The 22,531-nt window shown below is 37.4% G+C and overlaps 3 protein-coding genes across 6 annotated transcripts in view; 1 reads left to right on the top strand and 2 right to left on the bottom strand.

The window, feature by feature from the left end:
• Window positions 1-779: 779 nt before the first annotated feature.
• Window positions 780-8,591, bottom strand: ttc34 (tetratricopeptide repeat domain 34). Its single transcript, XM_084099549.1, has 8 exons — window positions 8,281-8,591; window positions 5,834-7,551; window positions 4,691-4,913; window positions 4,387-4,579; window positions 3,867-4,033; window positions 3,186-3,459; window positions 2,817-3,031; window positions 780-1,597 (listed from the first exon to the last, which is right to left on the bottom strand). Exons 2-8 carry the CDS (start codon window positions 7,489-7,491, stop codon window positions 1,061-1,063), a joined length of 3,267 nt encoding a protein of 1,088 aa, XP_083955675.1. The 5' UTR covers window positions 7,492-7,551; window positions 8,281-8,591; the 3' UTR covers window positions 780-1,060.
• A 2,083-nt stretch (window positions 8,592-10,674) lies between these two features.
• On the bottom strand, window positions 10,675-19,133 carry LOC311073673 (tumor necrosis factor receptor superfamily member 1A). Of its 3 annotated transcripts, none has more exons than XM_084099586.1 (11): window positions 19,042-19,133; window positions 17,050-17,288; window positions 16,078-16,153; window positions 15,879-15,986; window positions 15,652-15,774; window positions 15,392-15,509; window positions 14,562-14,617; window positions 14,296-14,454; window positions 14,083-14,120; window positions 13,826-13,949; window positions 10,675-12,501 (listed from the first exon to the last, which is right to left on the bottom strand). In XM_084099586.1, exons 2-11 carry the CDS (start codon window positions 17,077-17,079, stop codon window positions 12,197-12,199), a joined length of 1,137 nt encoding a protein of 378 aa, XP_083955712.1. In that variant the 5' UTR covers window positions 17,080-17,288; window positions 19,042-19,133; the 3' UTR covers window positions 10,675-12,196. The 3 variants fall into 3 exon arrangements, with proteins under 3 accessions (XP_083955712.1, XP_083955710.1, XP_083955711.1); XM_084099584.1 differs by having other exon boundaries at window positions 14,083-14,123; window positions 17,459-19,050; XM_084099585.1 differs by lacking the exon at window positions 19,042-19,133 and having other exon boundaries at window positions 14,083-14,123; window positions 17,050-17,486.
• Window positions 19,035-22,531, top strand: part of znf362b (zinc finger protein 362b) — a 9,387-nt gene continuing 5,890 nt past the window's right edge. For both annotated transcript variants that reach the window (XM_084099583.1, XM_084099582.1), the window contains exons 1-3: window positions 19,035-19,152; window positions 20,975-21,041; window positions 21,317-21,548. In XM_084099583.1, the coding sequence (XP_083955709.1) occupies window positions 20,979-21,041; window positions 21,317-21,548 (295 nt within the window). In that variant the 5' untranslated portion in view covers window positions 19,035-19,152; window positions 20,975-20,978. The remainder of the gene's footprint in view (window positions 19,153-20,974; window positions 21,042-21,316; window positions 21,549-22,531) is intronic.

The raw sequence follows: 22,531 nt of genomic DNA, 5'->3' as shown, positions 1-22,531 counted from the left end.
CTTAAGTTTTTTTTTTTTTTTTTTTTTTTACCTCTATTTGCATTGATTTAACTTACGTTGTTCTGTCCAAGTTATTCTTTCTTATTTCTTTCTCATTTTCTCCCTCGAACTATATATGGGTTTATATGTTCTTAAAATATTCCTTAAAATATTATTGTAAGTACTGTTCAGGAAATGCATATCTGATACTAGAGGTTTTTTCCACTTCTTTTTCAGTCCATGTCATTACTTCACTTTGTTCATTTGTGAACCGGATGAATGTATCGGTTTTATGTAAGAGATGTAGGGTTTTGCATCAAGTTCACCTGAGGCAGTACTCCCTCTTGTGGACGTAGTGATACATACAGCTCTCCGAATTGAATCTGTGATGTATAGTGACTTAATTTAGTTTTTAACAAAATCCATTCACACTCAAAAGGTGCAATAATTTAACAGAAACTGCACATTTATTTTGTACTCTCTGTCTATGCCATATACTGGATTTCTTTTAGCTCTTAACTGTTCACAACTCACCCACAAGTGTGTCACTAGATACCTAGCAGCCACTTTATAAAATTTGCTGACGAGACAGTGGTGGTGGGAGTCATCATTCGAGAGAAGTACAAAGAGGTGAGAGACAGACGTGGTGTACAGAGGGTGGAATCTCTTCCAAGTAAGAAACCGATAATGACTCAACTTGAGTAGACTTTGTCTTTGCAGCAAATTAGCATATTAGAATGATTTCTGAAGACAAAAAAAAATCTGGATTCTTTGATGAATAGAAAGTTCAAAAGAAAAGCATTTATTTGAATGTTATTTTATGTTGGAACATTGTAAATGTCTTGTAAATGTATTTACTGTCACTCCCTGCTAAATAAATTAATTCATTTCATAAAAATCATATTGCCCCAAACAAACAGTAGTATACATGTCTGACAAGACTACACCAAATGTAAAATTTTGACAAAACCCTATAAAAATTCTTGCCATAATGTTTGCCTGATTAAACAAATCAATATAAAGACATGAGCCATTCTGTCACCATCAGTTCACAATTAAACATCTCGAGCATGCTTCATCTCTAGTGGACAGTACATGGACCAGAGACTTCTCGCTTTATTCTAGCCCTCAGTCTGCGCAGTTCTACGTGGCCACTGTCCACTTTAAGCCCGGTCTCTGTCAGAAGCCAAGCTTTGTCAAGTTTCTGCTCTCCATAGTTCTGCAGGGCAAAGCGCAGGAACTTTTCAGCAAGGCGTTGTGTTCCCAGACCAGCCTCCACACACAGCAGTGCCTGTCCCTCATGCAGATCCAGGGCTTGAGAAATGTCCTGTAAGCCAGACTCTTCACGGGAACACAACAGCAGACTACGGCCTCGGCGGCAAAGGTCCTCTGCCCAAACCTTTGGCTCCTCACTGCCATCTGCATTGTGGCCCTGAATGACCTTATTCAAGTCAGACACAGCCCTGTCGTGGAGGCCCAGGTGGGCCAGGCAGGCTGCACGCTGCCTGAGGTACTGAAGCTTCATCTCACTGACCGCTCGCACTGCTAGCGTGAGGAGGGCTAAAGCGTGCTCCCACTGGCCACTTTTAGACACAATGGCGGCCTGCTGGGATGCTGCCTGGAAGCACAGAATCATTTTATGAGACACAAGTGTGACATCAGTAGCGAACAGCCAATCACATGCTGAGAAAGAGTGAAACTGCGAATCACTTCTCTCTTCTGCAGAATATTACGAGATTGAAAAACATTAGGAATTTAAACAAATTTACACAGCAAGAAGAAAATAGCGGTCTATGAAACACAACTAAAAGAAAAAGTCTTGCTATATCAGTGCAAGTAAAAGTTGTGAAGTTAGTTTATACAGTTAATAAAGGTATAGAGAGAATTTAACATTTAAGCTCACATGTAGTCATTTTATAGCTTTATCTATTGATTCTAAAGCGTATTTATATTACCTTTTATATATTCATTCCTTTAAACTGTGCGTAATAATTGATAAACTAAAATTGTACATGTGTGATCTATGAATAATTACATAAATGACATCTAAATCATACAAAATTATTATTCTAAATAAGCGTTACTAAAAGCCAGGTGATTTTGTCTTTAAAAATCATTTGCTTTGTAGTGACCTTTAATTTGGAGTAGAAACAGGTGGAGTGACTTTATCGCATCAGACATGTGTCAGTTTGCTGACAGCTGATTGGTCCAAGTTCGGTTTGCAACCTCTTACCTGGAACATAACCTGCCCCGGACCAGGTTAGCCGTGGAGTGTTAGTCACTATGGCGATGAACACTGCTAAAAGCCAAACCACTTTCATGGTGCCTAAAACCCAGGGTTGGCGCAAACTAAACTGAAACATATCTGGCGGTGACTTGCACCAAACCGGCTTCGTGGTATAGGCCCCAGTGCTGCACAATAACAATATCATTTCCGTTTTCAAGTATAAAATGAGTCATTTATGTGCAATTTAACTGTAATGGGTTATCTGTATCTGTGGGTGGTTTTTGCATGTGTTTTAGTTCTGTTTCCTGTGTTTGTATAAGGTCCCATGGTTTCACATTGACACACACACACGTGCGCACACACACACTGGTTTCCATGTTTTATACTGTACAAACTACACTACACTATGCTAAACCTACCCATCACAGAAAACTTTCTGCATTTTTAGATTTTCAAAACACTTAATTTAGTATGATTTAGAAGCTGTTTTCCTCATAGGGACCAAAACAAATGCCCCCATAAGGTCAAATTTACTGGTATTACTATCCCCATAACGAAGGAAATACCAGGTTCACACACAAACACACACACACACACGACTAGTGATTACCTGTGCCAAGCGTTTTCTTTGAGCTGACTGCATGAGACTGATTAGAAAGTCTAGAGTTGCTGGATCTTTCTCAGCCACCACACTCAAATAGTTGGTTGCCACTTTGTAGTTCTGCTGCCAGGCCTTCACGACACCCCACCTGGCCTTAGCTGCGACATCTCGAGGCTCTTGACCAAACACCTGCTTCAGGTGCGCTCCTGCAGCATTCACCTCCCCTTTAAAAGCATAGTTTCAAACGGCAACTTTATAAAACACATTTTACATAGACATAATGTATATATTTTCAATTTGTCTAACACATTTGATGTGGAATAAACAACCTACTGGCCCACATACTTGACTCTTTTATGCTGTATACTGCTCCCTTACCTTTGGCAAATAGTGTATCTATGTACAGGAGGTGCCACCTGGGTTCCCTGCAGTCAGTGTTCATTAGTGCTCCACCAATCAAAAAGGCCTCTCGGAGGTGCTCCTCCCGGCAGGGTACAGGGTTAGCCAACAGAGTCTCTGACAGGCTGCTGCGACAGTGCTGACCTAACCATTCACTGACCAGTCTCTTTGCTTTGTCTTTAAGTGACAGCATGCTCTGAGTGACCTCCTCAGCACCACACTGAAGGGCAACTAGTATGTCTAGTGTGCATTCCTGGTGAATTATTGATATTAATAGTGTCAGTTTACAAGCATGTAGGAAATATTACTTTAAGGGTCTGTTATTTCAGCCACTGATCTTGAAATATTGGAAACACTTTACAATTAAGTTCAACTTGACATATACATTAAATAATGCATAATAGTTTACAGCATTTAAGTTATTTTTTATATAAATAATGTCATATGTATAAATATAAATTAAAATGTCTGAAAGTGTATTAGTATATGTAGAAGTTAACATTAACCAAGATTATTTTATTTTTTATTTTATTTTTTTTGGGTGATCTATTGCATTTACTATGCGTTAACCTTATTGTGATGTGTTATTGAATCATGAACCCATCTTTAAAAACACTTTTTGGCTCCCATAGGTGGAGGTCTTTGTTTTTGCTACCACACCTTCTGCTGGTTCAGCATAAGATACGTGAATCCTCTTCCACATAAAGCCTGCACATGGTCTGGGTGCTCTTTAAGGATCGCAGTGAAGTCAAAGATAGCCGTCTTCCATTGGCCCAATAGAGCATAACATTTTGCTCTCTCCAGCAGGGAATCTATTGCGCCACCACCTAAAGAATAATCGGAAGAAGAACTCAATTAAGAAAATAGCAGTGTTCTGTTCTGAGTTACCTTTATCTCTTTCTTTACAATATAATTGCTGTAAGTGATTATGAGAGTTACATGAAACATAAAAGCCAAGATCATATAATGGAAATCAATTACAGAAGAAAGTAAAGGAAAACTGCAGAGCTGAAAAGGAAACTTTTTTTTTTTTACATAGAAACTGCGTCAATCAGATATCAAACAAAAGTGTGAAATCCTCTTTGCATTTGCACTTTTTCCTCTCCATTTGACCCTAATAACCATATATATTTTGTAATGTAAATTAATATATTACTGCATGTGTCTGAATTTAACATACCTGAAGCCATAATGGCAATGGACAAATAGGCCACAGCTTCCCTTATTGCACTTTCCGCTTGTTGGCCACACAGTATACGTTTGGAAGCGGTGTGACAGTGTTTTTCTAGAAGTGCTCGGTCTTGTAAAGATGTTACAGAGAGAAGGGGACGTAGACAGCTGGTGTCTCCTGAATTAATCAGCTTTTTCAGTAGCTGTAAGACACCAGAAATATTACTTGATATGAAGCAGAAAATAAATAAACTATTATCATAGAAATACTTAATAATTTAAATGTGATAAAACTAAGAAATATAATCTGGCACCTGATAGGCATCATAGAGGAAGCCTCGATGCAGCTGCAGTATTGCAAGACGTGCGAGAATCGGTGGGCGTGGGGCTGTGTGCTCAATGTTGAGAAGAAGACGGTATGCCTCCTCAACACGACCCAACTGGTACAGAGCATCTGCTGTGAGAATCTGAGGTCCATCGGCACCGGGCTGTAACTCCATTAGTAGAAGAGCAAGAGCGTGCACTCCAACGGAAGACCTGAAGGAAGCACAGGAAAATTAATAAGACAGTGGTGTCCAATCCTGTTTCGGGAAGGCCAATGGTCTTGAGGTGCGTTCAGGTCATGACGTAATTACTGTAACGATTCTGAACTGTAAAAAGCCTTCACGTGCTTGTATAATTTGAAAATTAAAATGTGTAAACTCATGATTTTCTGAGAGCAATGACTTGTGCAGATTTGACCACTGCAGATTTAAAGTGTGTCCGATCGGTGTACGAAATCAAAGTACCACGAGAGCGAATTTGGGAGCTTTATTTACAGTAATTATGACATGGCGTGCCGTGAACACAGCTTCAACACAAATTAAACACACCTGAACCAGCTAATCAAGGTCTTCAGGATTTTTTGCTGTGTCTCATTTCGTAGACTGGACCCTAGGGAGGTTGCATATGTCGGAAACATACGTCACCAAGGCTGTCTCATTTCAGAAAAGTAACCATTCTAAAATTGATTGTTATTGCTTGTGAGACGTAAATTACTGTAATTTACTTCTTACCTCGGAATCTAATGGTTACTTTTCTGGAATGGGTCAGCCTCCATAATGTGTGCAAACGGCAAATGTGACCTCTGGAGGGTGCAGCCTTCGAAATGAGACACAGCAACTATAAACTTCTAGTCAGTTAGGTTGGAGCTAAACTCTGCAGACAGGAGGCCCTCCAGGAGTGCTTATCGACACCGATAAGCCGATAATTATTTTCATGTAATGGCTGATTCTATTCTATTTTGTCTAAATGCATTAAAAATTCAACACCAAAAACTAAAATAATTTGAAATGCTACAAAATGTATTTAGACATGACAATATTACAATTCACAGTATGAATAGTGCATATAAGACAAAAGGAGAGATTTTGCAAGACAATTAAGTTTCATTCAGAATCTGAAAAATGTAAATGTACCTCTGTTTGTTGTTGGTGTGACCTTCCTCATGCTCTTGTTTTGCTGTAGGATTTGAGTCAGCTTTTTGTTCTTCAGTCCCCTCAAGCATAACCCTTCCCTGTTCCAGCAACACAGTGCACAGCAACCCACGGTAGTTCCATGGCACCAGGCACCGAACAGTTACAGCGGTGTCCTGCAGCTGTAATCGGCTCGCCGTAACGTAATCTAGAGCAGTAAGGTAGTGTGAGCCACCCATCATACGCAGGACACCCCTGCCACAGAGTGCACGGACACAGCTGGGTGGGTGAGGAGTATTATGCTCAATAACCGCTTGGAAATCTTCCAGAGCACCTTTATGGTCCTCGGTGAAGAGTCGGGAAAACCCTCTGAGCACTTGCACGGTGTTCTGGTAGCTCTGCTGGGCTGGAGCTGCAGCGGCTAGCTGGCTACTTATGGAAAGGGCTTCTTTATGTTCCCCACGCAAGAGGAGGCAATCTGCCAGACGCACCCGCAGTTCCCTACCTCCTCCGTCTGACTCCAAGTGGCAGAGAGCTCGCAGCTGAGCAATAACGGGATCCAACAACTCCACTCCTTTTGAAGACCGAAGGTCAGGCCTTATGAGAACTGCATCCCTGAACTCCAAGACACCCTTCTCTGCCTGTTGGCGCAGCTGGATGCGGGCAGCCAACCCTATGCCATTGTCTGAGAAAAGGCTCTGGAATTGCTGTCTTGCTGTCGCTGGATGAAGTGCAAAGCCGTCACCCAGGTCTTTGCAGACTTCTCTTGCTCGTCCTCCTGCTGAAAAATGAGCAGCTGCTCTGCCCACCAGTAAACAAGCTCTTTTCTCTGGTGCCATTACATGTTCAGTCTGTGATTCATCTAGTTTAAGGGCCAGCGACAAAGCTTCTGCACTTTCTGTGAACTTTCCTGATGAAAACAAGACTGCAGCTTGAAGCTCTCTCACCTGGATGTCATTAGGTGAAACGGCAAGTAAAAACTCAACCGTTTTGGTGGGATCCATGTCGTCACTTGCTTGTGTAGGACTCGATGCTTTCTCTATCTGCCCCTTAGCATGAAGTATGGAATATCTCAGAGACATTTGCTGGTAAAAGGCTTTAATTAATAGTTCCACATGTTTAGTTTGCCTTTCTTTAACAAGTCTAATAGTTTCTGATTTATTTCCATTAAAGGCCTGCAGATAAAGCTGAGGACCTTTGGGATTTTGAGGGTCTGAGAGCAAGCAGGCTAGAGCTCTAGTTAACTCCAGAACTAACCGTGTGTGACCCGCAGGTTGGGGCATTTGTTTTCCCCCTAGAAGAGCGGAACACCGTGCGAAAATCTCGTCCGAGGCATGACCTGTCCCCTGCAGGACAGACTCCATTTTATAAAGAGAAGCAGAAATATTATTGGGGCATAATGTAGACAGGAATACAGCAACAAGACCTTTGCTCAGGCCCTCAATTGAGTTGTGTGAGACGCCATCAAGCCAGGCCTCCAGAGTAGAGATCACCTCCTCTAAGCACCCTGTGTTAAGGCCACGCATGTGTCCTACAGTGGATCCTGCATGATTTCCAAAAGCATGGGTGTACAGAGCAGCAGCTCTGCCAGGGTCCCCAGAGAGCAATATTTTGTCCCCCTCTCTGCACAGTTCAGCTGCACCTTTATGCATGCCATTCATCTCTCTTCTCTGTAATGCTATTTACATTTGGACATTTCCTCCACAAGGGTCCTCAAAGACCTTTGAAAGAATTTGAAAGCACATTATTAAAAGGCATCTTTCTCTTGCTCTTATTAATATCATGCATTGAACGAGTTACTATAAATATGCATTGCATAAATAAATGACACTAAATTGCTGATTTAAAATTTCTTTCTTTTAAAATATAACTAGTATATTTTTTATGTTACTAGTTTATTTTTTAAAGTAGAGTGATAAGTATATTTTTCTATTTTACTAGTAACTGTTCATAGACAATAGTATTTATTTAGGCTACCTATTAATAGTCCATTTGTACCAGGTACTTATTCCCTAGTTACTAATATTCCAGTGACAAGTATCTTTTCCAGCGTTACTAGTTTATTTATTAGACAGTAGTAGCTTGTAACTATATCTATCCCATTTAACATTTATCCCATTTAACTTTCCTTGTGGTATAATGGCTAGTCAGGCTACTTTATAGTTCAAGTAGGAATCTTATTAAAAATATTACTAGTTCTATTTCGGATAGTGACTAGCAGCAAATGAAGAACTAATATCCACTAAACAAATTTAGGAATAAGCACTGGCTATCTAATGAATTGATTAAACTTTTTTGAAACAGATACTAGTCAGTAACTTAGTCGATGGATTATCAGTTCTAAGCAATAACTTTTAACATGGCTTCCAGCAGACACCAAAGCAAAACAGATTAAAAAATTTCTGAAAAGAGCAGGGCACTATATCGAGATCAGCGGATGATTTACTCACCTTTCTGTGTCTGTCAGAGTCTGAGAGAGAGGGTACAGTCCACGCACTTTTGGTCGGCTTCTCCTGTCTTATCTTAAACGAGTTAAACATTATTTTCTGAGATGTACCGCATATTAAACACTATTTAGATGGACCACATATTAATCTTTGTAGACTTTTTTTCCCCCTTCAAAATAACTGTCAAAAGATGCGATTTTCTGGTTAAAGAAAAGCTTGGTCCCGAAAAACATCTTGCTGAAACTCAATATGCCGACCCCATAAGTGAAAGACGATAGGAAGACGAAACAAAGAAAAACAAAACACTTTAACACAGAGAAAACACAAAATGTAAAACGTTAAGGAGTGTATAGGCTTGGGCAGGTGCTCGTCTGTTCTCTAGTAAGAATAGCCTACTAATAATTACTTACGACTGTGACACAACGCGTCAGTCTTCTTCATTAACTACTTATCTTCTAATATCTTAGCAACGTATAGGGCAAAAATTTAATGAAGTCTTCGGGGTCTTTATTCGGTCACCTGTTGCGCGACTTTGTAACATCTAAATTCCAAAAACTTTGGCTCTAGGCAAACACGCTTCGCGCTGCATGTGTTCACTGGTTGCTATGGAAACGATCAACTAACAATGTGTGTTCTAAGAAAGTTAAAATTTCCTAACCATTACGTTATAGAACCGTTATTTCCAAAAACTCAGGGAATGTTTAAAACTTTTTTTTTTTTTAAATGTTTTGAAAACGTTCTGGTAAACGTTCTTATTATGTAAAACGTTCTTATTATGTAGCCCACAGCCCCACACATAGACAGTAGGAGCCCACATCCTGTCGGTATTATCCCACGAACTTTGCTTATATTCATGTTGTTTATGCACCGAAAGTGTTTTTTAAATTGACTTTTAAAATACACAAACTTGATTATGACTGAAATTGCGACAGTTAAAGAGGATTAGACTAAAGCAATTATAAAACAGAACATAAAATAGTGAAAATAGTAGAGATAATGGAACACTCTAGATTAAATTAAAAATGTATAGGCTATATCAAATAAAAATATATAAAAATAAAAAACTAATTCAAAATATTAATAAAAACTATAATAGTATCTCGATAATGCTCTTTGGTGGGTCAGATTCAGGGAATGGGTCCTCAGGCTGCAGAGAGAGTAGAGAGGTGGTGCTGATGAAATAGAGACAAACAGAATGAAAAATGTAATACTGGACTTATGCATCAGCAAGACCTGATTATCTATAAAGCTGTCTTTATAATACTTACAGACAAAATAAAACTCAGAAACATGAATAAAATGTTACTATGTCTGTTTTTCCCCCTTATTTTTCTTCATCAGTCAAATGTCAGATTTCTTCATCACTGACAAATGATTGATTGTAGAGCGTGTCCTGCAATACTTGAGGAAATAATAGGCGGCACAAGGCATGTTAGTTAAAGGTGCAGTAAGCGATTTCTGAGAAATACTGTTGAAAGTGGATCTGACCAAGCACCAAAACACACTTGTAGCCAATCAGCAATAAGGGGTGTGTCCACTCATGAGAGGGGAGTGTGTGGATAGTGTGTTCGTGAATTTGGGGGAGGAGGAGCTGTCAAGATAGGAGCATGATCTTTTTGGGTAGGGGCGGGTTTGTTTTGGTAATTTCAAATATCAACAGCGTTTCTCAGAAATCGCTTACTGCACCCATAACATTATAATATTAATACATTATGATGACACAACTCTTATCTAAGCAAACTTTATGTCTCAAAGATAATCCATCCCAGGTGAGAAAGACCTACTAGTAAAAATGTATTAAAAATGTATTTGAGTATGTTTTTGGTACAATACACATATACTATAATGTATTTTTAATACATTTAACAGTATGTCTTTGGCGATGTCTGGTTATGTCAGTATGCAGATCATGACACACATCCAAAGTACTTCAAAGTACCATGTAGAAATATTACTTTCATATAAAAGGCTAACAGGGCCGTGTATCACAAAATAATGGAAAATAACAAGTATTACAATTAAGCTTTCATGTCGGCCTGCACAGAAAAACAAACGTGTAGCGCGAGTGTAGTCTGTCACGAACAAAACAAAAAATTATTTGACTGATTTGCTCAAAAAGACGAGTAACTTACTGGTTCGAATCAGTTTGACTGTGCATTCACTATGTGATGTTACTGCAAGAATGTTTGTTCATAACTTTGACAGAACCTTTACAGAACCTTTTGAACAATAAAATGTTTTTAATTTTAACATGGGAAGAATACATTTTACATTAAAATACTGTATATAAATTGTTTATTTTTATTAGTAAAAAGTATTACTGTTTACTATTTGGAAAAAACAATTACGTTAATTAATTATGTAACAAGGCAATTCATACAGTAGGCCTACACTAAATACAATTAAATATTCTCACATTTATTTAATAATCACAATAATGAATAAATATAATGTCATTTGGAATCACCAAAGTGGGTTTGAGGGGTGACATTTCACATTTCTCAGAGAACATACATTTCTTTGAACTGACAACTAATAAATAGGTTGTGGTAGTAAACATGCCTGGAAAAATGAAATAAAAAAATGCTTTTGATGTGGTTTAAACAGTTGTCAGATGAACCTCCACAGTAGGGGAAATTCCTCGTTCAGAGGCCACAGCAATTGTTTGCTGACATTCACTAAACTTAATGTCAGAACTTTTCTCTTTCTGCACAGCAAGGACACTTTCACTGTCATACTTTTTATTTTATAACCACTGTCAAGATCTGAACCATACATATTCCATACATCAATCATGTTTTTATTAAGAAAAGTTACAAATATACACTGGTGTGACAATGTGAGTGAAGTAATACTAGGCCACGTACAATATGACTGAGAGCTTAATAACCTTTAGCATGAAACATATACAATAAGCACCTACGTTTATCCTGAAAACCAGTAGGCTACAGTACGTCCTTAAATTGATAGTGGATGATAAAAGTCTGGTTTCACAGACAGGGCTTAAACTTAGCCAGTATTAGGACTTAGTTAAGTTAAAACATTTAAGTAGGTTTTATAAACGTGCTCTAAAAAACATTACTGGTGTGCATCTTGAGACAAAACAATGACACTGACATATTTTAAGATTTTTCAGTGCAAGTTGCTTTCAGTTAAGGCCTTGTATTTTTGTATTTGTATTTTTATAACCGTGACTTTTTTTTACGCGGTTCGGCCGTTCGTCCACACTGAAACTCAGTATCAGGTCACTGAAACCGAACATTTTTGAAAACCCCTGCCAGGGTGAGGATTTTCAGAAACGCCATTTCAGCAGTGTTGTCGTGTAGACAGTAAAACCGGGGTTTTTGCTTCTGATTGGCCAACGTGGCTTTACGATCGCCGCCTGCTGGTGTGGCATGCTCTTGACAGCGTGTCATAGCGTGTTTTTTGCGTTTTCATGTAGGCGGAGATTTCTACAAGCATGTGTGGACGGGATTATTTTTTTTAACCGCAGGAGGAAAAACTCCGGTTATAAAAATACCCGTGTCCGTGTGGACTAGGCCTAAGACAGCTCAAACACGCATTTTAGTCTGGGACTAGGCTTAAGCCTTGTCTGTGAAACCAGGCAAAAAATATTTTTTTAATTCAAAGTTAGAATCGGTCAATTATTCTATAAATATTCACATTTGTACGGTATAGTGACGCAAGGCAGATTCAAGTGACCAAGGACAAGGATTATAATCAAAAGCCAATGATGCACTTTATAATTTGTATTTATTTTACAGTATGCTTAAAAAAATTAAATGTTTTAACCATGACTGAGCGTTTCCTGTTAAAAGTACCGAAGGCATTGCATCTGCTTTGCAGAGTTCCCTGTAAATCATTGTGAAATTCAACTGCAGCCCTCACACATGAGGAGATGGAGTCAAGATGAGGCAGATTACATGCTAGCCTGCAGTTGCTCTAGCTTCTCTTGCAGTTCCTGGGCGCAGCCTGACAGGTTCATGTAGTGTAATGTTGAGTAGATATTCTCCAGCTTCGCTCCACTGCTCTGACTCCACAGACGTAGCATCATGTACTGCTTTTCTAGATAGGATGGCCCTGCCTCCAGTTCGGTTCGTTCCATCTGATCATCTGACACGGAAAGCAGTCGCAGAAATTCCTTCCAGCGTGTCACGGGAATCTCTCTTATGATGGTGTAGAGCACTGGTGCTGGCCAGGACTCCTTCTGCAACACCTGCATCACTGGGGAAATATATAGATATGGCCTTTAGATACAGAGGAGATGGATTAAACAGAGTAAAATGGTTTTAAGTGTAAAAGGTCAAGAAACCCCGAGCTGTCAGGTAAAATCTCCTGTTGATTGCTTTTGATATTTGAGTTGAAAATACTCTACTTTTTTCGCTCAAAATGAACTAAATTTAAATAACGAGTCAAAACATCATCAATTTAAAAGTCCCGTTAAAAAAAAAACACACACAAAAAAAACGCAGAATAGAAGAAAGTCTGCTGGCAAAAAGAGAAAGCATCAGAGCTCGTAATAAAGCGATAATCAACATTATTCATGACTCATGAAATGTTGTTGAAACAAATAGTCCATTACAAGCTAAGAATCGGTCTAGCGACAAGACAACCACTACAACAATATTACAGTAATATAGGCCTACTGAATTCCTCTGCAGGTCAGTCACCACAAAAGTCCATGAAATAGAGTCTAATGTACTGTGTTAATATTCATTTAAAAATAATAATTTTCCACAGGTGCTTTCCCTGTATTTTGAATTTTGTATTTTATTGTGTAGTGTTTTAGGGTTAAACGAAATGTACGTAAACTTAACAGAAAATCCCCTGGTAGAAAATGACCAGTACCTTCTCTGTTTTTGTACAATAAATAAGCCATAGAAAAGCAAGTTGCGTTTTTATGAAACGAGAAAGAGTCCGCAGTGTGATACAAAAGACATGAAAGTAGCGCTGGATGAGTGGACGGATATATAGTGTTTTAGCAAATATCAGACCGTTGGATACTGCAATATACCAATCAGAATTAAGTATTCCAGAGAGCCGTGTAATAAGAACTTTTAACTGCAAATTTAATATGCAGTTGTATCATTCAGTTTTTTTTTTGTTTTTTTTTATGTGTGCCTAGTAAATAAAAGAAAAAATATTAAGGCTGTTTAATGAGAAATAAAACAAAAATCCCTCCTTATTTTATTCGTATCTACTCTGAAAATTATCTACTGTATTTAATCATTTTTAATACCCTTTCAACATGCAGTTGTGAGGCTCCTACCAAACCGCCAAGGAAGCAACTAAAAAGTGTGCGAGTTATTAGCAATTGCTATCTGATTAGACAGTTCTCAGAAGTTCTTTGACTTTGATTGTGATCACCTAGCCTCCAGACTAAGCATACAATTTCTCATACGCCCACACGATTAGCAAAAGGGATAAGACTGAAAGACTCAAAATGATCAGAAAAGCAATCACAAGATTCGAACGGTTTTAAAACAGAGAGTACACCTAGGCTACACTTTATTAAGATTTGAAATATCTTAATTTTTTATATAATTACATTTTCCATTTGCTATCAGGGGTGCCATGATGCTCTGTAAATCTCCATTGAAGACGCTGTGTGGGAAGCTGGTCACTGGTAAAGTTTTGATAGAGGTTTCATTGCAGGCTGATGTATATCTTTCCTTTGAAGACAAACAAATAATTATCAAGGTGATGACTGTCACTTGAACATGTCAGAGATCAACATTTCCACCTTGTAATTTCATTGTGCATAACAGAAAAATGTAACAAAATAAAATAAAATAAAATACAAACCATAGCTATGGGAATGTTGATTACATCATTAGGTTGATCTGCTAAAGCAAACACAAATCTTTGTCACTACATATCTGGAATATAACAACATACAGATCTTCTAAATCAATGAGCATTTCCTATTTTAAAAAAGAAATCTGTCTCAAATCACAAAATTAACAGAAACAAACAACAACGTCCATCCAAATTGAGTACATGTGAGCATATATGAACCTGGTTGAATGTGAACATTTGGATGTTCCCCAAAATGGCAGGTTTTGGACTGGCAGCAAAGCCATTTCCATCTACAGAACCGGATGAGTAGAAGACAGAGAAGACCACCTAATAAGGCCACAATGATGAGAGACACCAGCAACAGCAGTTGAGGATCTCCTAAGATAACGGACAATTTATTTAAACACACAAAAAATAAGATTAGTATTTCTTACTTATAAGGTTTGCATAAATATTTCTAAGTGCATGTTAGGATGTTGTGATACCTTGTGTTGCAACTTTGGTACAAAAAGATTTACACGACTCGCTCTTGCAGCTAAACCTGAAACAAATTACATTAAGCAATAGGACAATTAACATTTACTGTGCCTTAAATCACTTTCATGACAAATGTAGGCGCAACTTTAAAATAACTACCCATGTATTTACCACATAAACATTTTTACAAGCTTATAAAACAATTTATTCTATTCTTTGGTGAGGTGGAAACTGAAATAGTGATTTATTGCTAATATCATGGGTAAACAATAGAGACGTGCCCGAAGCCGAATACCTTATAATGGCTTCAAGACGAATAACAAATTCTACTGAATAATTAAAACGATTATTCGGCAGACAGTTACTCCTCGTGTTTGCCGAATAACAGGTTAGCCAGAGGATAGCATAGCACGGTATTATAGCTGCATAAACCTCTAAAATCACTACATAATAATTAGAGTGTGAAGTGAATGAGTTACTATATGAATGAATTGAAAAGCTTGCGACGGCCTATTTGACGAACTTCCGGTTAAAGCCCCACTCACTTCCGGATTTATCCGAATACAGACATAGATACAAATAATTTTGAGACAGTTACCAATACAGATACTGGCTCCGCTCCATACCCTTAGTAAAGAGTCACAAATGCAGGAAATTCTGATGCTGATGTTAAACCTTATTCACAGGAAAACCACAACCCATTAACCTACATGCTAAAGCCTAGAATAATCAAACCAAAACTTTCAAAAATCCTTATTATCCACAAATAGAGTCATTTACCAAAAATCCATCAAGATTTAAATAAAGTACAGAAAAATGTGAATATTCAACCACATACTCTACACAGCTTTGGCATCGTCCACCATCCAGAAAATAGCCATTCCCACAATTGACTGCTGTGGTTGTAGGAGTCGTTTGAGTCGTTTGACGGTTACATTTCTCTGTACAGTTCAAACCTGAGTGACAGATAAAAGGGGGAACAAAATATTCAGTCATAGTTTCCTGGCCACAAGATGTTCAGCATTTTTTAATTACAATAGAAAGCATCATCTGTGTCCCTTGGTCAATAGTTTGTAAACTTCCTTTAGTAGTACTTACATTCTCTGCAGTTTTGGCAACTCTGACAGGCTTTACAAAAACCATCTGATTTGTAATACCCAGGTTCACAAACGCAGACTCGGTCCTGTGTTGATGTGCAGGTGGTATCCTCTACTTGATTAGCTGTAAAACCATGATTGTCAGAGGCTTACAGTATATCAAGATTTAAAGGTCATCCTGGTACAATTACATAAATAACAAAGAGTGTATTCTAATATTTTACTTACCACCACTATCACAACTGGAACATTTAAAGCAATATCTCATTGTATTTATGGCGTCCATGAAATAATCGTCCTCACATTTTACACAGACATTTTCTTTTTTGTAAAATCCTGCAAAATAATACGATAAAATACTTATTGCAGTTTCACTGTGGTTTTACTATTACATTTATTTTTACCAGTGCGAGGCTCTTCTGTTTACCTGCTGAACAACTTCCATTTGCCATGGGTTCTACTGTTGTACTTTGGCATTGGGAGGCAATAAATAGTATAAATATCTGAAATAAAGACAATTAACTGCAATCAAATAAAATCAAATCAAATAAAATAAACCATGCGGTTTAACAACCTGTCAATGTCTTCTGAACATTTGAAATACCATCATATTTAAATACCCAGCATCTGAATATCATATCTACCCGACATCATATATCTGAATAGATGTATTAATCAGGGGGTTTCAAATATTTGTAAATTTTCATATATACAAAGATACTTTTTTGTGAGAAATATTTTAAGTGTGATAAAGACAACACTATATACATTGTAGTATCAACATGGTTTTTCCTGAAATAAAAGACAACTGTTGATATACACTAAGAGAACAGAGCTGTCAGATTAATGTGAGTAGCATAGCTCATATTATTCAAAGACTTTGATGAGAAATAATTGAGTTTATACTGTAATATCTGACTTGCTTCGGTATTTTAGCAAATTTTAGAACAGTTTGAGACATTGTTGAGATTAATTGTAATTAATACAATTCTTGCTTTTCAGTAATTACATTATTAATCTCTTGACATAAACACATCCTTAGTTCACCCTCATGTTGTTCAAAACCTGTATGAGTTTCTTTCTTCTGTTGAACACAAAAGAAGATATTTTAAAGAACGTTGATAATGAAACAGCTGATGGTAGCCACTGACTTTTAATTTGTTTCCTGCTATGGACGTCAATGGCTACCGTCAACTGTTTCATTATGAACATTCTTTAAAATATCTTATTTTGTGTTCAACAGAAGAAAGAAACTAATACAGGTTTGGAATAACTTGAGGGTGAATAAGGGATGACAAAAATAAATACAGACAGAAAGATCTCTTCGAAGTTAGCCAAAAGCACATTATAGCACAACATGTCTAAGGAAAAGCAATGCAGGTAAAAAATCAGGACTTACCAAATCAAAACACAGTGTTAACACAGTCATGATGAGATGTTCAGTTTCAGCTAAAGAGTCATGAATGACGAGTAATAGTATGATTTGAATTCATAGACTAACAAATTGATGAAAACATGAAACATTCCAACTCTGCTTCATGTCAGCATTTTTGGCATCCACCATCTGCCTCACTCTGACAGAGTATATGTGCAGACAGGAAAGTGAGTAACCAACCAAGAAAGCTTTATGTACAAGATCTAAGAGAGTGTGACAGATGAGAAACAGGAACACACGTCAGACCAATAACCTCAGCGTGGTACGGCTGAATATCAGATCGTTTGGTTAATAAACTTATTCCATGCATTCATTCATTTTAAGCTATATCACATTCCATAACATAATAAAAATTAATGAAATTATGAATTACCAAATTATAGTTTGAATGGTGGGGTCCCAAGTTTGAACAGAATTTCGATTTGATATAGTAAAACTATGCTAGTTTGTTCTGTGTTTTCACTTCTCAACCATGACTTCTGATTTTCACTTCTGTGTTTCAACCCTACTCTCAATAGGGTTAAATGTCCTATATATACTGTAGCTAAGCAAAGAAGACAAATTGGTTCTCTTGTATCTCTTAGTATGTAAACATGTTGTGGGCTAATTGCTTTAGGCCTAAAATGTGCTTCATGTAATAACATTTAAATGTATACATTTATATAATCTTTTGATACAAATCTGTTGAATGTATGATTCAATGACTCACGCACAAAGACAATTCACGTGTTGCCACCTACTGGGTGTAAAGTTCGAATAAACTTGTAGAGAGAAACCTCACCACCTCTCTAATGCCACAAGCGGAGTGATACAATCGGTGAAGAGTCCGAGTGCTGAGTGAACGCCGTTCAGCCAATCAGATTCGAGAACTGGAACTAACTGTTGTAAACTTTGCAAAAGATTTTACTAAGTCTAAATATTCAATCTTAATACATTAGTTTACACTGATAAAACTAAATTTAAGGTAGAAATACTTAAGGTAACAACTTCAGGTTACCAGTGTGATAAAAGGGAATACTATAACTTTGAAGTTTATGAATCACCACTTGTGGGTTTGAACTTGTGATGTGCAGATTATTACTGTACTGAACAACCACCAACACACAAATGCCTGTAGGCATGACTGAATGTCAGTGAGAATAAATTTCATTTGATGGTCTTTCTGTGTTTTTTAGTAGGGCTTGTAAAACCTTTAAACTTCAGTCACCATGCAATCAAATGGAGATTTTTTTATTTTTATTTATTTTTTACTGAATATTGCAATATTTAGCCAATTGTAAGCAACTGTCTTTTTCAAGACACATAACAGCTTTAAAAAAAATCACGAGTGGGGTAATACTGATGTATTTTATGTCATAGAATAAAACTTGAAAGTGTCTTGAGCTTGTTTCGACACAGACTTTATTTAAGCCATTTAATCAAAATAAAAAAATACAAAAAATAAAAAAAACACTGACTTTGGGGCGATGGAATCGAAAGTGCTAAAATGCTAACTCGTTTCTGCGTTTTGGCCCAAAAAAAGTGATGTCATACCTGCACCACTCTATTTCAACAGTTCTCAGAAAACGCTTACTGCACCTTTAAATTTACCAAACCAACCACTGACTACCAAACTAGCTACTACAACATAAATAAAACCAGTCTGGGTTAACTTGCTAATTAAAATGCCTTTAAGTTAAAAAAATATTATTTTATATATGGAACTATAAACCTAAGTATAGGAAATCTGGTTACTATAGTCAATTTTCCATGGGAAAGTCTCAATTCTGTGTCTTAAATGCCTCCCTTCTTTCATAAATAGAAGCAGCTGTGCAGAGCTAAAACAGATAGAGATGCCTGCCCAACTGCTTTAGCCTAAAAGCAATGATCAGAAGGAAGCAAAACTAGCCTCAGATGAAGGCGACCAGCTAAAATGAGAGATTTTGGTGTACAGCACCCAGAAGTGAACAGACTGACCCGGAAGCTGTGCTGTCTGGAGGCGCATAGAGAACATCCAGCCTCTTCACTGCTTTATTAAAGCCTCTCCTGCGAGAGAAAAAAAAACACTCTGACTGATCGATATAAAAGGTTTGTGCACTCATATCGTCTTTTTCTTTTTGCCCACACTGAGCAATCGTGCACATTACTGCATTGTACGAGAGATAAGTGTTCGACGGGAGCGATTTATCGCCTTTGATCTACCACAGGTTGCACAAAGCGGAATATAACATTATAAATTGCATTATCTAAATGCATTGTACATGCATGTACTTATGTTTTAAATGTGCATTCGCTATAGCGCTGTTATAAAGCGATCGGGACGGCAGATGTTGTAAAAAATGACACAGCCGCGCGCAGCGTTTCGCCGATTGTAAGACATTTTTGCACGGCATGATTGTCGGAAGTGTCAGTTTTTTTTCAAGGGGGCCGGGCAATTCAAAGGTGCTATTCTTCGTAAACAAACACACACACACACATACACAGTTATAACCACAAACATCTCGTTGATCGAGCGGTTCCTCCCTGAAAAAATGGCCCGACTTGAGTGTGAATTTTTAGGCTCTGCAGAATATGGCGTCCTTATGAAAATATAACAGGCTGCCATTTTTGTTTTTTTTTCTTTTGTCTGAAATGTTTTTGGTGAAATTGTGCAGGAATTAGTCCGAGGCTCTTGGTGATCAGTAGATACCGAGATAACCATGTTGTGCAGCTGCTGTATGGGGAATCAAATCACAAAAGTTTTGGCGTCAGGATTTGTTTTCTACTTTAGATACTGATCTGTTGAATTCTGTCACTTGTTTAAAATAGTTTTGATTATGCTTTCAAACCTAAAATTCAGATGTTTGCCAGGGTGTTTGCTCATAAGAGTTGAACTCGAGTCAGATTATGAGTCATGTCAAATATTACAATTCTTGACACTTCACTTGAGCTGATGATGACTCAAATAATTTGTTATCAAATACAAATAATAACACTATGTCAACCATCAAGGTCCGAAATGGGTGAAAAAAACCCTGATATTTTAAATAGTCATCGAATGTGTAGCAAATGTTGTTTTATTTCACTTTATAGGTAATTGTTTAGATTGAGTGTTTATTTAAGTTACGATTCTTGAGGGTTATTGAAATTGCCCCTTAAGAAAAAAGTTAATTTCTGACACTATTAACAATAGTTTCTAACAAAATATCTGTTACTACAGTTATTGTTACTTGGCTATTAATCCACCACAGTCATTTAAAAAAAAAAAAAAACTGAATAATGACAAGAAAGCTTCTCTCAAAACCATTTATTTTGGTTTTACAGTAGTAACAACTCAAGTAATTACAGAGTGGATTTATGTACAGGAAACTTTTTGGCAAAGCATTACAGGAAGAGTTAACACCAAAACAGAGCTTATGTCATAATTTACTCACCCTCATTCCGTTCCAAACCACTATAACTGACTTTTATCTGCGGAACACAAAAGGCAGAATGACAGTCACCATTCACTTTCATTATAAGGAAAAAATACATTTAAAAATATAACATGCAAGATTTGAATGACATGACAATGAGGACAGAATTGTTATTTTCATCAATTTGTGAACAACTGAAACAAGCATGCAAGCATATCGCATACAATTCAATAAATCATCTGACTGAAAACAATAAAAACCTTAAGTAAAGACCTGAGGTTTTGGGTTTATATTTTTTAAATGTACTTTATATTATAGCTATTGCACTGGTATGTATTGTTTTTAATTAAATTACTAAAAAGCAAAACTAAAATAAACATGATTTATTTACATCTCATTGGTAAGAAATTGACTTAATTCCTAACTAGACTCAATTTGTCTTATTAACACTGAGATTTAGTTGAGAAATATGTGTGATTTTAACCTGTGATTTAACCCTCACTCTGTTTTATTAGAAGGATGGCAGAGCCTCGATTCAATAATCCATATTTCTGGCCACCACCTCCATCTATGCCTGGTCAAGTGAGTATTGTGTTTTTTAAGAGTTGTGTTTTTTTTTGGATAGAGTGGTTATTTGGACTGTTAGTCATACTGTACCTTTCATTACAGAGCGAAACTGTGGCATTTGAGTGTAAGCATGACACTAGGCATTTTTGCATATCTGTACAAAACAATGAGGTTTGCCAAACCATGCACCGAAACCTAGATAAAAGTTCCCCCCTATGTTTTCTTCGGATGGTTTAGTGTCTCATGTCACTTGATGTCCCCTGTCAAACTTACCTGAGGACTTTTTACAGCTGGATAACCTGGTTCTTATCGACAAGATCAAAGAGCAACTGATGGCAGAAAAGATTAGACCTTCGCATTTGCCGCCCACCACTGTTCCCTCTCAGCAGACCCTGCTGGTGGCCTCTCCGCCTACAGATGTTGGGCAACATTTAATGTCTCTCCCCAAGCTGCAGCAGGCCCACAATTCCTCTCAGCCTGACATCGCCCTACATGCCCGCCCAGCATCAAGCACCATTGCAGGTACCGATAGCCCTTCCGTGCATTATCATGACAAAGTTCACATGTTCACACTTCATCATTATGTATTGTGGATGTAGAAATCTTTTATGTGGGTCATCTATTAGAGCTGCACGATTAATCAAAAAGATTGCAATCTCAATTCAAACACCCACACAATGTTATACCTAAATGACAACGATTAATTTGACGCTTAAATATAATGTTTTAATTACATTGTTATGCCAGTAGGTGGCGACAAGTGATTGTAAAAAATGTATTTGTCATTGAATCATTCATTCAATAGATTTGTTCAAAAATGCTGATTCATCCAGTAATGAAGTCTTTTATGAGTCTTTTTTTTTTTTTTTTTTCATTCAGATTAAATATTTTTGTCGGAACCTCTAGTAAATTACATGTTTTTTTTTTGTTTAGTTGTCTATTCAGAATCGTGATCTAGAGGTCTGCATTCCCGCGGCTGTCCCGCGGGACCCGCGGGACCCGACCAGATATTTTGCGCCGCGGGATTAAATTTCCGACTAAAAAACGGTAGCGGTCGGTAACTCTGGTGTAATTTGAACGGGAGCGGTCGGTCATTCAATATCACGTTCCCGACGCCGACGTTCTTTCAGAACAGCATATCTTCGCTTTACCTAATCTTAATCTTATCGACCACCCAGTATAGGCTACAGTCTGCTCTACATATTGTTCGGTTAAGGCCTACATATTTTGCTTAATGACATGTCATATTTTCTTTCTTTCTCTGACACTTTTCCTGTGTTGACAGCAAAATGTTACGAATTTTGATAATAGGCTACGAATAAAAATAATAGCCTACACTTCATTTTTTTTTTCGCTGCGACATTTTTTCCCCTACTGTCTGCAGCAAAATGTTAAATTTTATATATTGACAAGGCGAATAAAATAATAATAAAAAAAAAATTTGTGCAGACTACATTTTTATTTTCTCTGTGAAAATGTACATGTGAAATTCTGGGAGATCTATA

This window comes from Abramis brama (assembly GCF_963993115.1).
Source record: "Abramis brama genome assembly, chromosome: 22".
Taxonomy (NCBI): Eukaryota; Metazoa; Chordata; class Actinopteri; order Cypriniformes; family Leuciscidae; genus Abramis; species Abramis brama.
Note: the sequence above shows the minus strand (reverse complement) of the source record. Positions and strands in the feature narration are given on the sequence as shown.

Coding starts and splice junctions, on each gene's coding strand:
- ttc34 (XM_084099549.1), bottom strand. CDS start 7,491: ATGAATGGCATGCATAAAGGTGCAGCTGAACTGTGCAGAGAGGGGGAC. Junction 4,914..5,833: donor CACACCAACAACAAACAGAG/GTACATTTACAT, acceptor TGCTTCCTTCAG/GTCTTCCGTTGGAGTGCACG. Junction 4,034..4,386: donor CATTGCCATTATGGCTTCAG/GTATGTTAAATT, acceptor ATTATTCTTTAG/GTGGTGGCGCAATAGATTCC.
- LOC311073673 (XM_084099584.1), bottom strand. CDS start 17,079: ATGACTGTGTTAACACTGTGTTTTGATTTG. Junction 15,775..15,878: donor TTCCAGTTGTGATAGTGGTG/GTAAGTAAAATA, acceptor ATGGTTTTACAG/CTAATCAAGTAGAGGATACC. Junction 12,502..13,825: donor CCTGATAGCAAATGGAAAAT/GTAATTATATAA, acceptor ATATTTCCCCAG/TGATGCAGGTGTTGCAGAAG.